Here is a 17463-nt window from a genome sequence, read left to right as displayed (position 1 = left end):
TAATTCAATAACAATATATATTGGGAAAGATCAATATCAATCGATAATACTTCCAATACGATTTTCAATAAAACGTCACCTAACTCAGATCCAGAACTGCAGGGCATTCTGGGGGACGTAGGCAGAAGAAAGACTTTAGCCATTCAACCACTCATAGTCAGTTAAACAAGGTGAATGGCATCAAATAACTCACTCACTCTTTGGTTACCTAGCAACTCACTCACTCTCTGGTTACCTAGCAACGACCTGTTGAGTAACTTGCGCAGCAGCAGTTTCATGTTTAAAAACAAATGGCATGGAGTGGAAAACTGTAGACAAAATAGGAAAGGCCGTATCACAAGTTTGGCAGTATTTGATATTTTATGAAAAAAAATAATAAATAATTATTGATATCAATTGGTATGAAATGTTTATATCATAATACATTTTTCAACCATATTTTCCAGCTCTATGCTTTATATACCAGCTTGTAAATGAATGCAGTCTTCTGAAAAATGACAAGTTTTGTCCTTTGGGGAAGTTTTAGTAGGGGTGGATTAAAGCAAACTACAATCCTCTCTGATGGTTGTAAGATGTTTTTGTTTTGCATATTTAATTTCTGAATATTAGCATTGGTTTGATGTCTTCACTCTGTCCTTCCCATCGTTGTCGGTGTGTTTTGATTCTTGTCAATGTGCCCCTCACCCACATCTTTCTCTCCACATCACTGTCACTCTGTGCCATGAAGCCCCCAGATCCTGCGGGTCCCTGCGGGTCCCTGCTGGTCCCTGCAGGGCCACCACGACCAAAGGCAATCACACTCAAGTTCATCCCTTTTCAGCTCCCTCAGTGGGAACATAAACATGGTTTATAAACCTATTCTATCAAATCAAAATTCGTTTTATCTTGAAACTGCAGAGCCATGCCAAGTTTTCCACCACACGACAAACATTTAGTGATTAAAATTAAAGGTTTACCTCTTAGAAAGTTGGCAAGAAAAACACAGACCCAAACAATATTGGCTCTGGGTGTTCAAAGTGTCAGTGCGTGCCAAACCCTGTGCTGGCAGTGCACTGTTCTCTTCATTATTTATACTGCTAAGCTATTAAAAACCTGTCATGGTGCAAAAACTTGTTTTACCTTGTGCAGTACCTGGAAACTTTGAGGTTGTTTTCACCTTTAAATATTTCCTGATGAACAGAAACAGTGGTTGGAGATTTACCGCTAACAGATTGTGCAAATTATACCAAGATAAATGAATACAATCTGATATTACTCGTATCAAATTAATATTTGAAATGCAGAATTTTCAGCTTAGATGCTGCCCAGTTTAAGGAAATTTGCGTTGGTTATTAATGCACTCTGGACCTCTGATATAATCAACACAGGGAATAATTGACCTTCATGTGAGAATTTGAGATGCACCAGTAATTCAGCTGGATATCAGGATGGGCTAAGTTCTCCTTGTTAGATCAAATGCTAAAATTTAATTTTATCCAGTAAAAGAAATTAATTTGCCCAAAGAGTAAAGACAACTGGCGGCTGTAAAGCTCAAGCTATTGAGGTTCTCTTTGGGAGTGACGAAGATGGAAAGGATCAGGATTGAGTAGAGAGGCAATAGGATATGTTGGATTAAGAGGAAGAGCAAAAAGAAGATATCTGGATGAAGAGGATATGAAATTCATGGGTAGAAGATGAAGAGGACAGGACTAAATGGAGACGGATGATTTGTTGTGGCGACTCCTGAAGGGAAACACCAAAAAAGGAATAATAAATAAACATATTCCTTCTCTTTTATTTGGGATGCCATTACCTCTATCAAAGAACTGCAACACATTGGTTTCCTTTTATCTGTCATAATCCTTGGAAAAAGTAATCGTAATCAAACTAAATCTGGATTGGCAGGTGAGATGTCAAAGAAAAAGGGAAGTCGGTGCTTTTCTATAGACTGTCCTGATCTGGTACAAAGTATAGACTCACTGTCTCGATCAAGGCATTCGTAAATAATCAGTGTCAGAATAGCTGACTTCACTTAATTTCTTATCTTTTGGAGAAGCAGCATTCAGCTTCTATGCACCTCAGATCTGGAACAAACTTCCAGAAAACTGCAAAACAGCTGAAACAATGACTTCTTTTAAATCAGGACTATAAACCCACCTGTTCAGAGTTGCCTTCGAACCACAACAAATGGAATATCGACCAACATATTTGATGTTTATAGACGATTTTAACAGTGGCACAAATTGTTAGAATTTGTGTTAGAATTGAAAACCTGTTACTAGTTTTCAAAATTGTCAGTTTGATGCGTCTGATTTTTCCGAGATGTAAAAACTTTGAACTGCCTTATTGCTGAAATATGCCATACAAATAAACTTGATTGATTTATATTATTTGCCTTTTTATTGCCTGCTAATTACTATTTTCTAGTTTAGATTTTTTGTTGTTGTTAAAGGAAGTCCTAAAAACTGAAAGGTTTTTTCATTCCCATTAGAGCCAGCCTCTGCCCTTCCTCCTCCTGTTATCTCTGCCGTTTAGCTGTGTCACCGCTGCTATGACTGCGTTAGTACGCAGGAGCTAAAAGCAAAAACGTCCTGTCGGCACCCAACTCACGGCTGGTTGGCATCCTCTGCTGGCGTGCGAATGCGTGTGTGGCTTGGCCATCTGCAGTATGGTGAGTGAAGCATGTAATCTGCGTTGTGATGAGAAGTGAAATACTGTAGATTCAGCAGCACAACGCATTCCCTCTGCATCTGGTAACCTCTCCCTGGTTGCACCTTTTTCTTATTATTTTTTTTTTACGTCGGCTGTGTCCTCTGAACCAACGCTGATGACTTTGCTTGGAATCTGCTCTACCTGCATTTTATGTTTTCGTTTTAGAGTTGGAAGTGCAGGGGCTTTTTTCCACCTCCTGGAAGGCGAATATGCAGCAGTCTAATGAGAGATTAGTCAAACAGAATCTGGTGTGAGTGAGGACATATGGTTGGTGTATGTGCTACTGTCACTGCGTCATATGGCGCCTTGTTTGTACTTGTGTTGTGCACTCGAGACTTTGCATGTGTTTATGTTTGAGTATCAACATCAGAGAAGCAGCTATCATAAGGGAAGAGAGCACCAGATGAAAACAGGAGGAAGGGGACAATTATGTGTAACATTAGGTGGAGTCTGAGTAAGTTAAGTGCCCTGTAGAAGTATTCATAGCCCTTGAACTCTAAAAGAAAACATTTTGTTGTGAATCAATCCTGTATAAGCAAACTGAATTGAAGTGAGACTGGATGGATGGACGATTACACAAAAAAAATCTGAAAATTGTGGCACGCTAGGTCAGCTTTTGTCAGATTGGATTGACTAACATCTGTGACATGTAGGTTTAAACCAATGCTATGTCATGTCAGTCAGTCATAACATGATAAATACGACCGTTTTGGAGCATAAGGCAAATAAATCGGTCACAGAAACCTCAGCTAGACCAGAATGAGAGCCTGAGATATCGGAACAATCTTTGAACAAAATGTTGGGTCCAGGAAATGTTTTTTCTGGTTTGGAGATGAAATTGTAATTTATTGTATATTTATCTTTATGCTGAGCCAAGCTTTGTTTATGAAAGGCCACACAGCAAAGGATGTTTATGTGATAAAGTTTTAAAATGGTGCTTTTTTAAAGAAAAAAAAAAGCAGTTAACACAGGATGACTTTCACATGTTCAGGCTTTGGAGCCAAAATATCTGGTTTATTCTCACTTTAAGAAACACTTCTTGTGTGAACAATTGTGTGAAAGCACAAGTGCAAATGTATACCAGCCAGCCTCTTCCATGGCTTTCGTTTGTATTATTAAAGTTCACTGTTAGACATCCTTTTTAACAAATTAATGTAAATATAACGTTATGACGGACGCAGCTTCAAATAACAGAAATTGTTTAATATTTAGGCTTTTTGTGTGACATATATGTACTGGTAGTTCTTTTTCAGGCTACAATTAATCAGAAACCATGTCTGTGTCAGAAACGGTTAGGTTGCTAATCATTTATGATGCTAGCATCAGGAATGGACACTCGGAAAGCAAGGTGAAGAAAATACGACGGGGAATCCAAAATCCATAAGACAAAACCGCCGTGGCGCACTAGAGAGCCCAGTGTACATCTGAGACGTCTTTGTTTTGTTTTTCTTCTGTTAAAAACAATCCACAAGCTATCACCACTGCTTCTTCCCAGTCGGCCATGTTTGTTTACTTTGAACTCGTGTCTGACCTCGAGGTTTTGTGAAATTTCCCATCTTGCACCTGGATGTTTGCGAGTGAAATCTGTTTGTGTGTGGTGTGCTGTATTTGCCACATGGCTGTAAACCACACACTCTACGACCAAACCTGTTATATCTATATTTTTAACACTATATGTCTCTAAGGTTTTGAAAATCAACTACTTTAAAATCTTGTCATTTGTTGAATTGAGAGCAATAATTAAGCCAAAACTGTACAAAGAAAATATACTTTTTGAATTTAAAATGAAATAAATAAAAAAAAAACCTTTGCAAATATGTTACACTAAAAATTCAAGTGTTTTAGTTTCACCTGGTTCAAATTCTGTGAAAATATTCTTCCATTAATCACTTTTTGCTACCCAATTATTAGTTAAAAAGTAGTCACCAGACTGATAAGCTGGTAAATCAAGCAGAAGGGCAACCCTAATCGGTCACAGCTGATCGGTGGGGTTAGACTTTTTTATTGTTGACAAAATGATGCATCTCTGACACTAACTTTGTGCCACCTCGATCGGGTAACAACGGACCCTCAGTCCAGACGTTGATGTAATTTCTCTTATTGCATCTGCAGCAGACACAATGCAGCTGTGTTTCTGCAGATCTGGGGCTCCCACTTCAGACCTCAGTCGTGTTGTGATAAGACTCAGCAGGAGCCAAAAATCACACTCAGGGGTTTTGTGTTCATGTAACGTGGGAGCTAGACAGACTGGAATTTACCGTCGCAGCAGCAGCAGCAGGGCCACACACCATCTCTCCGACTTCCTTTCACCAGGGCAAATGGAGGGCACCACCCTGCAGATGCAGGGATTGTTTGTCGCCTTTTGTCTCACAGGTGTTTGCTCGACCGCATACCAGTCCAAGGAAATATTCCCCAGTCGTTTTCTCCACCCTGGTTGAGTTTAAGCTGTGGTTTCTTCATGATGCAGCAGCCGTTTGTTCAGATATCTGGGGGTCTGTTTCTGGTTCCCATTCCAGATAATGACTGAGAATAAACAGTGCGACTCATTAAAATCTCCAGGTCTCTGCCAAAGGTAGTAAAATAAAGGGTAGTTACAGTTCATGGGAAGCCAGGATTTTTTGTTGCTGCTTTTGAAGTGTAATTTGGTTGTGTGTTGATGTGCAACTTGAGATCTGCTATAAATATAAAGCTGGCATTTCTCAATTTATACAGTCTATACCACTCATGCTACTGCTAATGATGCAGCTCAGGTTCCTCAAAATGTATTAAACAAGGAAGGAAACACAAACGGACTTAGTGTGGAACAGAGGTCCTTATTGTCTGCTTTTGCCTCTTAGATTCTCTGCGTCGTCTCAACGTGAATTAATCAAATGGAAAAAAAACATTCTTGCTCAAGTGATCCTGAAACATATTTTCAGGCAGCTGGAAATCACACTCTCTGCAGGCTGGGTTTGTGTTCATAAATGCTGGTTAACCCACAGATAAACATGTTCCACTGAATGTAAGTATTTATACTACGGCTGCACAGATACAATACAATATATGCATATGGTGAGGAAATGCCTGGAGTGCAATTAGGGTTAGCTAGTTACTGAAGTATCATATATTGAGGCCGTCTATTCCTTGCATAATGCAGCTACTTCATGAAAACTTTGTTGCCTGGATGAAAATGTTACTTTTTTCATGTAGCTGGATAAATTATCAGGAGTCGATATTTGGTAAGAAACTAAAGCAGAAAGACGCTACTATGCATTTATTGCAAGTTTTATTGTTGTCTCAGCATTCACAAATACGATCACATATTATACGTTTCCCTAATATTGCACAAGCCTAATTTTTAGCCATTGAACTTATTCACATTTTGTTACGTTACAGCCACAAACTTTAGTGCATCTTAATGGCATTTATGAAACAAAGCAACAAAAAGTAGTTCATACTTTGAAGCTCAAGGAAAATTATGCCTTATTTTCAGTGTAAATCCAGTTGTTCTGTGAAGGTCTTAGACGTTTATTAGACAACAAACGGCGTCACAAAGACCAAGGAAGACAGAAAGTTGGGGAGAAGGAGAAAGTTATAAAAGTTTAAAACCTTTTGGTTATAAAAACAAAATTCCAGTTTTGAAGACACAGTATGTATGGCACAACCGCAGACGTACCAAGACATGACTGTCCTTTTAAACAGACTGTCTGGACATGGAGGACTCTGGAGGAGCTCCACAGCTCAGGTGGAAGAATCTGACAACACTATTAGTTATGCAGGATAAAGCTGCCATTTCCTGAAGTCATTGCTGAAAGAAAACCATAAATCATTTGCCATAACACGCAGCAAACAAGCGGAAGATGGTACTCTGATCAAATCACACACTTGCACTTTTTTTCCCCCTACATATAAAATACTGCGTGTTGTAGAAAATTACGGCCATTTCCCCTGAACATCCCCACTGTGAAATACGGTGGTGGCAGCATGAGGCAGTGAAGATGCTTCAACAGGAGTAGGGAGGATGAAAGAGAGAGCCTTAAGACTGGAGCAGAACAGTAATGTGATAGAATGGCCTAGTCAAATCCAGAACTAGATCCAATTGAAACTCTATCCAGATTTTAAAAATGCCTGCAGGTGCTAAAGAAGAAAGTCTGAATGTCTCTTCAAAGCTGGTTAACACGTCCAGAAGACCTAATTGGAGCAAAATGATTTTCCACAAAGCCGTTTATGGCTTTATTTAGTGTTGGTCTAGCACATAACCTCACAGTCAATCAGATTCCACCAAGGGGTGTGAATACATTTACAAAGGCCCTCGGTGAAATATTTGAGCCATGAGAACAGATCGCAGGTTGCTCTGCGGCTGAAATAAACCGAACAATGGTCTTCCTCGCTTGTGATGAAGGAAAGCCTTTCCCTTTCTTCCAGTGGAAACCCCTCCTTGCCAGAACTGAACCTTTGTTGCAGCGCGCCACCTTACAGGGGGTAAAAAAACAAAGTGAGAAACTACTTGAGCTCCTTTCCAACAGGAATCTCTTGGCGTCAGATAAAGATCCTTAATTGAATGGAGGAGGAAGTGTAGGAATTGTAAGTTCAGCAAATCCTGCAGCTCCTGGTTCCTCGCCATTGTGGGACAATATTTATGTTCCTGCAGAGATGGCGGTATCTGCTTCAAAGAGTGTCAGCGTATACTGAGAGCTAAACCTCTGCAAGGAGGCCGTTTCCTGTCCCATTTGAGCAGCTTTGACTGGACCATTCATGCATGGAAAAGAAATATGCAGACTTATTGAATTAATTAGAATATGCGTTCATATGAGGCCTGTTTGTCAGATTTAAAGCAACTTTTCAGTAGATACTTAACATATTTTTCATTATGCCTACATTTCTGTATTAATCTTTTTTTTCTTGGTTTGATGTAGTATTCTAATTTTAAATATCATCTGCAAGTTGAAAATCATCATAATTCACAGAAATATTCTTTCAAACATGCGTCTGTGTGGAAGTAACTTGGTGATAGTTACTGATATTAACAGGCTTTTCAGTAATATTCTAATCTATTGAGTGTGTGTGTGTGAGATGTATGACAGTAAAGTCTTTTACAGTCGTAAGCAGCAGGTGGCGCTGTCCATCCTCTACTGTCTGTGCTCCTTGTTCTGCAAACATATCAGTTTCTCTGAAAGCAGGATGAGTAGTACTCATGCAACTTCTCAGATATCCTCTTCCTCTGTTTTTTATTTTTTATTTTTAGATTTGATAAAAACTCAGTCTAGTCTTTCTGGCCTAAATTGAGATTATGTTGCATATCATGTTAAAGTGCAGTCAGCATTGAAGTGTCAGTGTCTGAACTGCTGCAGTCACAAAGATGCAACGCTATGTTACATTTCATGTGGCATATTCTGCATATTCTGGACTTTTCTTGTCCTCAATGCACATTTTATGAACTCAAGATGCTGAAGCTGTGAAAAAATGTAGCTAAATATTTCAATATTAAACGTTTGTTGCAGCATAAATTGCAGCAACAAGACATTTCTGATGAGATTAATCATAATGATGAGCTGTTTGATATCTTAACTTTGTTTCATGTATAAGTTCGGGTCAGTGCAGGCAGGCGGTCCGTCTAAACTTAAGCCATCCGTCCTCTGGGCTCCGTCAGCCCTTTTAGACAGTCCATGGTAATCACTGTCATGATGTGATCCAGCCAGAGTAGATTAAGGCAGAGCAGCAGCCCTCTCCCCAGACACCATCTTTCCTTACAGGAAGTTATGTCCCCTGTCTCTCGGTCTACGCTGTTCCTCCGCCCTCTCCTTCCGACCGACTTTGACACGTTTAAATCTGGGATTTGCGTACTGTGTGGTTTGCTAAACAAGCGTTATGTTGACTCGATGCTATTCATGCTGCGTTCGGTCTGCTACTTCTCATGGTACCTATTACAGTAGTACAAGTTGGCAGTCTTGAGTTGAGCACCATTAAGATTGGGATCGCGTAGCGTTTAGTTCTCCTCCCACAGGCAGAAAATGAATTCCCAGCTGAGCTCAGCCCTTGTTTGTCCTCTGCAGTAGAACGGTGAGATTTAATCTGAGCCCAGACTTAAGCTGGGCTTTTCCAGCTACGTCTTTGTTTCCAAGTATGCGCTTCATCTCAGGGACAATTATGATTTGTTGAATCAAGAAACGCACTCCTGCAGATAATACTGCACTGGCATTAGGCTTTTTACAGAAAATTTGACTCGCAAGATCAGCGCAGTGATTTAATCCCCAAAATCCTGATTCTTAAAGAATGAGTGTTACAAGACTTTCAAAGCTCAGATATGTGCTCAGATTAACAGAGAAGCTTTGTGCTCTGGCCCACTTAAGTGTGCATTAAATAATGAGATTAGTTGTAGCCTGAATGCATCAGCTTTTCCTCCGTGGACACACACGAAGGCACACATGTTGTGCTGTTCTGGCACCGCCATCGCTCAGAGTTAAACAGGTCTGCCTCTGTAAAAACTTCTGCTCACTTTTTACAAATCAACTTGTTTCTTTAGCTATTTTCTCATTTTAGCTAAATTGTTAAGAGTGCTCTGTCACTATTTCAGTCATGAATTATGAATTTCATGCTTTATATATAGAGGTATAGTTTGTGGAACAGGACGACGGATGACCTCTCACTCATGACCTGCAAATGACCACAAGACTGGACAAAATGGGTCAGCAGGGCGGAGTTCTGGAGATGCTTGACATGTGGAGGGACTGAATCTGTACCTGTCTGGGGAGAAATGCCCCAGACTGAGCCAGATGGGAGGGGAGTAAAGTATCAGTTAGCATTGACTGACTGAGGCGAGAGGAGTGGATGTTCTTCTGTGAGTTGATAAAGACTGAAGGAGCTGCTCTGTCCGAGTCGCCGTCTGAGGCTCTGTTAGAGGTGAAACTCTACGGATATTCTGGCAATGATTTCAGAGCCTAGTAGTGATGCAGAGGTATGTGCTGCAGCTTTTTCCTGACTTATCACAGTGTTTTTTAGACATGTGCTGATCAGAGGTTTGTGGCTGATGTTTTTGTGAAGCTTTGATCTGCTGATGCAATTTTTAATAGTTCTGATTTCCCTGTTGGAGAAATAACATTCCTGTCTTCCCGGTGTACAGGATCAATAAGTATTTTTGCTACCAGGTGGAGGCTTCTCAAAGTGTTGGAGTAAAATCAAAGTTGTAGACAAAATAGTCAGAGTTCACAATTTAAGCAGCTTTTAGCATCTTCCATAAATGAGCATTTAGCAGTCTCCCTGACTGCATATTATAAAATACATATTTTCAAAAGGCTCCAAACTAGGAATGGACAATTATCGGATTGTTTATCATGTCAAGGAAATCCTGCATTAATTATTGTGCTAATACGAATATTGTGCTAATAGAATTTAATATTAAATTCTAATTGATAAAGCTTGCAAACCCACCATAAGGGAGACTGTGGTTGGTAATGGCACTATTACTATTTGAACTTATATCACAAAATATCAAGAGCAAATTTTTAAGTGCCTACTTACCAACCTTTTCAAATATGGCCCCAAACATAAATTTAAAGCCCCAAAGCTAAAAACATTGCTGCAACACATTTAGCCTTCCTGTTATCCACTGCAGCTGGGTCTTTTCCATCCTTTGCAAATTCAACTAAAATTCACCATAACTGGTGAAATTTGATGTTCATTGGCAGATTAATCTTCTTTCTGACCTGAAAAGGTCCGGTGGAGAACAACCAAAACGGCAAAAGTACAGATTGTTGAAGAAGCCCAGTGACCAGCTGGTTTAATCACGTCGCTCTGTGTTGTATCGGTCTGAATAATTAGCTGACACTCCCTGCTTGCTCTTTGAAATAACTGCCTGTAGATGTACGTTTGTATTAAATGAATGCATGTAGCAGACGTTTGCTTACTCTCATTACTCTGCAGATATCATTCTACCCTTTTTGTCATTTATTATGAATCTAGATCTGCTATCTCGGGGAAAGTTTATCGCATTATCTAAGGTTTTGGTAGTTATAATTCGCCTGAGATGCAGAGCTGTGTTTTGAAGACGGGTTATTTTCGTCCCCTCCGTCTCCCGCTCTGTGTGCCGAGCCAGCTTCACACAGAGCGCTGCTCTTACTGTCCAAACAACCGCAGCATTCACACAGAGCGCACATGGCTCACTTCACCACCTGCTGCTGGCCTCATCACAAGGGGAGCCTCACTGCTATTCACAGGCTGGAGGAAAACACACGGGCTTCTGTTTTTGTTATGGAACGAAGGAGAGAGTTGGTTAAAAAGAATGATTCATTAGGGCAATCAATCAGTTTGATCAGTTAATTCATATTAACTTTTGGAAAATCTGTTTTTCTTCTGTTGAGCATCTTGTGAGATTTACACATTTTACAGATGAAGAAATACCGAATCATTTAACACATCAGAATCACGTTACGGCTACAGGGCAGGCCACAAGTTTCCATACATAGAAAAAAAAACATTTTACATTGGACAACCGCTTTTACTTTTGTGGGACTCTGTGTAATCGCACTTCGTGCTTGATCTGCAACATTTCCAGTTTTCTGAAACTTGCAAATAAGTTTTGCCACTGTGTGTGTGTGTGTGTGTGTGTGTGTGTGTGTGTGTGTGTGTGTGACGCTCGTTCCATGTTTTCTGTTAAAGTTTTGTGCAACCATTCGACTGCTTCCTGATCCAGCCGTTGGTATAATTTCAATTCTTTGCTCTTTTGTCAAACTCATCTTCTTGGGTATCTGAAATATAAAATAAATATACATTTTACATTCTCCTATGGAAATTTATGGCCCACCCTGTATTTTGAAAGAACCACATGGACTTGGATGAAAATGTCCTGATTTGTGATGGCTATCTGAGCTTTTTTATTCACATTAAAATTACTATTTTTTTGTCATTTTAAAACATTCATGTGGAAAATTGTCTTTATTTTGTTAATTTTATGGTGATATTCTCACATTTAAGCAAATATTCTCCTAATACTCCACTGAACAACAGAGGGGATGGTTGAAGTAAATGCATTTGCTGCATTTCCTTTTCAAACAACGAGAGGTTCAAAAACGGATCAGATATGGAAAAATCTGAGATTTTATTTTTAATTCCTGTCATCCAGCCCTAATATGAACAAAATATAATTCATATATAACTTGTTCACACTCCCACACTGCACTTGTTTACAGTCATGTTATTTTCTGTGCCAAAAAAAGCTGCCAAGACAAATGATTTGGGTAATTACTGCAGCTGGGTTTCTGAATGGTTTTGCTGAACGCATTTCCTCCTGGGCTGAAAAACGCTTTCATCACAGCAGATCAATAGCGACATGCTATACAGTGTCTGTACGACTTCTGGCAGCTTCTGATTGGGTTTCCCCATGTTGCATAGGGAGCAGCTGAAGAAGGCTTTCCCCTGGAGAGCCGTGTTTAATGTAACAAATCATCATCAATCAGTCCTGTGTCAGCCAAACACACAATCCAAGAGTAACAAAGCAGCGCATTCAGCCGCGCAACTTGTTTATGTTCTGCTGGGTTTCATGTCCTTCGATTGTTTCTCTGGGGCTGCAGGGCTTCTTCGCCTTGAAGGTTTGAGCCCCAGCAGAAGGAAGGCGCTTCTGTTTGACAAACTTCAGCTTATTCCTCTCACATTGGTGACTTTCTAAAGAGTTGGCTACAAAATCTATTATCATCTCATTAATTGAGCAGCAACCTATCACTTACCTCTGCAACGGCTTATTAAATTTGATTAAAATGATTACTTTTTACTTTCCCGAACTGTTTATGCAACAGAAGGGTTGCTCAGATTGCTGCTTTGCCATCTCTTATTTCATATAACAAACAAGGCAATCCAGGCCAGACGGTGCATTTGGAGTTTATGAAAGACCTTTCAGTGGCTTCTGATTATATTCATAACCTTTGAGCTTTTTCTGCTTTACAAGCTGAGACTAAGATGAACGATGTTTGGATTTTATGCAATTGAAACTGCAAAAAGTGGTGCTTAACTAGTAAATGGAAAGAAAACGATGCACAGCTTTTTTTGTTTTTAAGGTTTTTACAAATAAAAATCTAAAAGGTGGGGTGTGCACTTGTATTCAGCCCACCTGAGTTATTATTTTGTAAAGTCAGCCATTTTCTTTTTTAGCAGTCATGGCATCAAGTATTTATATTTTTGTTACCACTTGTGCAAAGACGACGGAGTGAAGTCTATTTATTAAATGGATAACCTTCAAAGGCAACTGGTTGCCGAGAATTTGATTTAAAGATATAAGAGTGAAACGGGGTAAAAACAAATGCACACCACACTTTTCAGATTTTAAAACAGATGCAATTTCCTCTCCACTTCCCAACATCTATGAACTTAAAATTCTAGTAAATAACTGAGATTTGAGTTTGCGATGTGACAGAAAATGAAAAGGTTTGAAGGGTGTTGAACGGTTTTGCAAGGCGCTGTACGAATGTCTGCTGAAGCTCGAAAACATCTTAAGTGCATTTTTATCAGTATTACAGGAAATGCCAAAGAAGCCGCTGCTGAAGTAAGATATGTCACTGCCAAGGCCCGATGTTTTCGTCCACATACCATTGTTTAATTTTCTCTTTTTATTTTTTTATTTATGGCTGGGAGGGGGGGGAAATGGAGACATGTTTTTAAATAATGTGGGGAAGTCTTTAGAGCATTTCTGAGTAATGTGAGGAAGTGTTTAAAGTATTTTTAAAGTAATGTTAGGAAGTCTTTAAGGCCAAATGGACTTAAACTGACTGACGGTGTAAAAAAGATGATTTGTCATAAGCCGGTTCTGCAGCTGTGGAGTTTCTTAGGAACTAGAAGTCACGTGTTTTGCTTCTGGGCCTGGTTTCATGTTCAGGTTGAACACGGTGCAGCTGTGGTGTCACCTGGACTGGAGTTTATTCAGTTTTCTGCCTCAGGTGAACCAACACTTATAGAAACACTAATTGGTTCAGGGCTCAGATGAGACGTTTTCTTGAGGGACAATGTGAGGAATTGGTGTCAGAGTTCACTGCAGGTCCTCTAGGTTTCTGTTCATTTTATTGCCTCACATTTTTATAATATGGATTATAAGGCATACATGAGCAAAGCTACAGAATAAAAAAAAGTGTCGATTTCCTGTCCAAACCTTTACGCTGCAGGACATGAGGACACTTCTTTTGTTTTTGGCACACTGCTAAGCGTGTTCATTTTTCTCCCTGATGTCTTTGGTTCTGTCGTTTTGTGGTTGAGATTCTGAGTCGGTATGTAATTTATCTATCTACAAATATTTTGAGGATATGAATGAGTGTAGGCACCTGGCCTGGTTGGTTGAGTTTGGGAGGAAAATGTTCCCTGTTGCCTAACTTTACCTTTGACATGTACTTGCTGTACAGATGGGAGAATAAATCCTCCAGCCGCTCACCGTAACGCCTGTCTCAGTAACCCGATCGGGTTTGGAGTCATGTTCAGGAATGCCACTCAAAGGAAGCAGAAAGGAAAAGCACAGACACACTTTTTTAAGGCCTTGCACCAGTCGGAGTTTCTGATCTGTTTTCAATTGATCTTTGACCAATTTTAGCCAATTCCTGTTTCCTCTAGAGCCACATGTAACATAAATAGATATGTATTGTCTTGGTTTAATTGAAAATCCCCAACACAATTAACTCAAACTGTTTCAAACTTTGGCATGCAGAACTCTACGGAGTCAACCAAACACAGTACAGGTTCATTTTTAGTGGTGGGAAATTGAAATAATTTGAAAAAAAGATTCAGGAAGATGCCGGTTAGTTGCGATCAGGATCGTCATTTTAATATCATTGCATTTGCATTTGCACCACAAAAATACTCTTTCCTTGCTAGTTGTTTTGTGCTTCCTCTGGTTTCCTTTTCTGAACATTTCACTATTAAAAACAACCAACTAAATCTCCTACACTCAGTAACAAGTTTCAAAGTGAAAAGCAAACTAACTCCTGATGCACTCAGTTCCCACCTCTAGTCAGCTGTTGTTTCCTTTTCTTTGTCTGTCTGAAGTTTTAGGTCAGTTATCATAACTCTACAGTCGTCCTGTGCAAGACGTCATGTGGCTCTTCATGCCTATAATCTTTGTTTTTTAATTAAACCGACCACATCCTTCTTGGTAGCACGTGAAGACGAGTTTCTCATCACATTAAATGTTTATAATGGAAAACTGTAACAGATTGTGAATTGTCATCCAGACTTAAGGGTAACTGGAGGAAGCAAAAGAAATCATCTCCTTCATTCCTGGTTCTGTTCTGTGTTTGGCCTCTGAATGACGACACGGCGCTGATCAATGCTGCCGATCGGTTCCCGGGGCCCCGATTGGCTCAGTGGAGCTGAAGGACGTTGCGTCCTCTGTGTAAGCGCTGCAGCTGAAGCTCTGACTGCCAGCTGGAGTCTGAATGAAGAGCAGCGAACTGAGCAGCAAAGAGGAGCTTTTGCTTTCAGATTGCAGGTCCAACAGGTGAGCAGCTGGAACGGAGGAGGAGGAGATGCTCTGCATGCACCGGCGACGAAGGAAGGGACTTTATAATCCAGCTGTCACTACGGGATCGATTAATGCTTTTAATGGCGTCGGTAACAGGAAGAGTTGTGATTGCTAGACTCTTTGCTTAGTGTTTGCAGTTTCTAGCGTTGTATTTAAGCTAAAAGCAGGAAGCAGTCGGGTTAAAGCTGTGTGACTGACCATCTCTGTGGTGTATGTGGGTCACAGAGCCTCCCTGTTGCTCATCGATTAGTGATTTGGTGATCACTCAGGAAGGAAAGTCGATTTCTCTGCTGCCCTCCAGCTACAAATCTTCATCCACTTGAATCTCTGAACTCTTTCACCAGATGATCATGCTGGATTCCCAGTTTAAAATGTCCAAAACTTTGGCAGTAGACTAGTTTTTCTTAGTGGCAGTATTCGTTTAAAACATTCATTGGATGGAGATGTGAGTGGATTAACTTTCCATAAAACATTCAGTGACTCTTTGGGTTATGTAACTGCAGCTGGGACTCAATTATTTCTGTTGCCCGAATGGATGGAAATCAGTGTTTAAAGACTGAATGGTTTGCTGTGCAGAAATAAAAAATAAAAAAAAAAGCATACACAGCTGAGCTCAAAATGCCTTCATTGATTCACTAAAGCAAACAGTGGATCCATGTAAGCTGCAGCCATACCATCTATCTGCTAAATGGTATGCAGCTCCAGTTGTTCTTCATTTCTATAACCTGTGATTTCATCATTGTCTTCTTCCATCTTCCTCGATCCTTTCACCTCACTGCTCACATCTCTCGAACCTTGTGCGCCTGATTTTCCCTCTTTGGACCCTCCTTTCCCATCTCCATGCTGGACATCTTCTCCACCCGTTCCCTTTGTCGTGACTGGAGATTGCAGAGTGCAGTGTAGCTCCCATTGCGATGGAGGACAGTGACCACGAGCCGTCCTCTTCGTCAGACGAGCAGGACTCCTGCCCGTCGTCGCCCAATCAGATCAGGCACCACAATGCTGCACAGGTACACCAGGGAAGCTTTCTGAGGGGCCTAGTCAAAGTCTGCGCTTAAATCGGATTTATAGTGTGTGGTATGACCTTCACCAGGCCATTCACATTCATATTTATCTAAAACAGATATGCAAAGAAAAAACATGTTTTCCTCCACAGTGATGTGAAAAACTGCAGTTATCACAATCAGAGATTAGTATGGACAAGGATAAACTTGAGGAGTTCAAATGAACAGTACGGTAATATTTTACTCAATTTAGTTTTATAACACATAGTTGGAAAATAAATTAAGGTAACGTGCAAGGAGTTACAATCTACTGACAGAAATTAGTGCTGCTGATGTTCACCCAAACTTTCAGTCTTGTGATAAAAGAGCAGCTAAGTGTCCCAACATTTGGCTCGTTGCTCTTGTAGTTAAAGGCTAATTTTCCTGTTTGTACCAGTGAAAGCTTTTCTTGTCTGCTTGTAAAAACACAACTAAATTATCAGAAACATGTTGTTAAATAACCAGTTTGGCATTGAATGTTTGTTTTAATTTCTCTTTAGAATCTCTTTGTTTATGCCGTTTTTGTGAAACATGAACATAAAAATTACTCCATCTCTAAAACCATGTGCCCTCTTGGATCTCTGCATCTTTCCCTCTACTTTTGGCACCATTTCCTCCTGTATTTCTTTTCTTTTTTGTTCCCCCTCCCCCCCCCATTCGTTTCTCTCCTCCTCACCACATCCGCTCCGGCCTCGGTGTGTCTCTAGCATTTGAGCCATTCAGACGACTCCGAAGTGGAGAACATAATGCACGACCCTCCGCATCACGGAGGGAACGGCCCAAACCATGAAGCTCACGATGCAGACGGCCAAGACCGGCCCGTCACTCCGTCTCGCTTGCAGCCCCCTGCGGCGGGTCGAGCCCGGTCAGATTCGGGTTCAGATACCAGCTTGTCGCAGAGCAGAAGTGTGGAGTTTGACTTGCCGTCTCCCATCAGCCCCGGCAGGCCGAGGAGCCCCTGGGCTCTGTTTGATCCGTACAGCAATAATGAGGTAAAAACGAGCAGACTGAGTAAACCACGGAGGATGACCCACCCATACGGCCAGCTGTGCTGTAAAGGCTTTGACGTGTTGATGCAGACAGTTGTTTTTAAATCAGTGTGCTGGTGTATCTGAAGAACAAGTTAGCTGTTGTTTGTCTTGTCGCACGTTTAGTGGTGTTGTTGACTAACTGGGAGCAGAAATCTCATTTTAAGGATGTGTGTTTTTTATTGAAACTTATTGCTAGAAAGTTAGAAAGCTCAATATAATTAATATTTAA

At 40.4% G+C, this 17463-nt stretch overlaps 1 protein-coding gene across 2 annotated transcripts in view; it reads left to right on the top strand.

Annotated features, from left to right (window-relative positions):
* The window catches only part of septin4b (septin 4b), a 42482-nt gene that overhangs the window by 18363 nt on the left and 6656 nt on the right, over positions 1–17463 (top strand). Inside the window, exons 1-3 of one of the 2 annotated variants that reach the window (XM_007576780.2) lie at positions 14579–15136; positions 16045–16170; positions 16911–17195. The exons of the other annotated variant lie outside the window; for it this stretch is intronic. Coding sequence (XP_007576842.2) covers positions 14966–15136; positions 16045–16170; positions 16911–17195 — 582 coding nt within the window. The 5' untranslated portion in view covers positions 14579–14965. Of the gene's footprint in view, positions 1–14578; positions 15137–16044; positions 16171–16910; positions 17196–17463 lie in introns of those variants that run through there. 2 annotated transcript variants of the gene reach the window in all.

The sequence above is a fragment of the Poecilia formosa genome, unplaced genomic scaffold (genome assembly GCF_000485575.1).
Source record: "Poecilia formosa unplaced genomic scaffold, Poecilia_formosa-5.1.2 Scaffold416, whole genome shotgun sequence".
Taxonomy (NCBI): domain Eukaryota; kingdom Metazoa; phylum Chordata; class Actinopteri; order Cyprinodontiformes; family Poeciliidae; genus Poecilia; species Poecilia formosa.
Note: the sequence above shows the minus strand (reverse complement) of the source record. Positions and strands in the feature narration are given on the sequence as shown.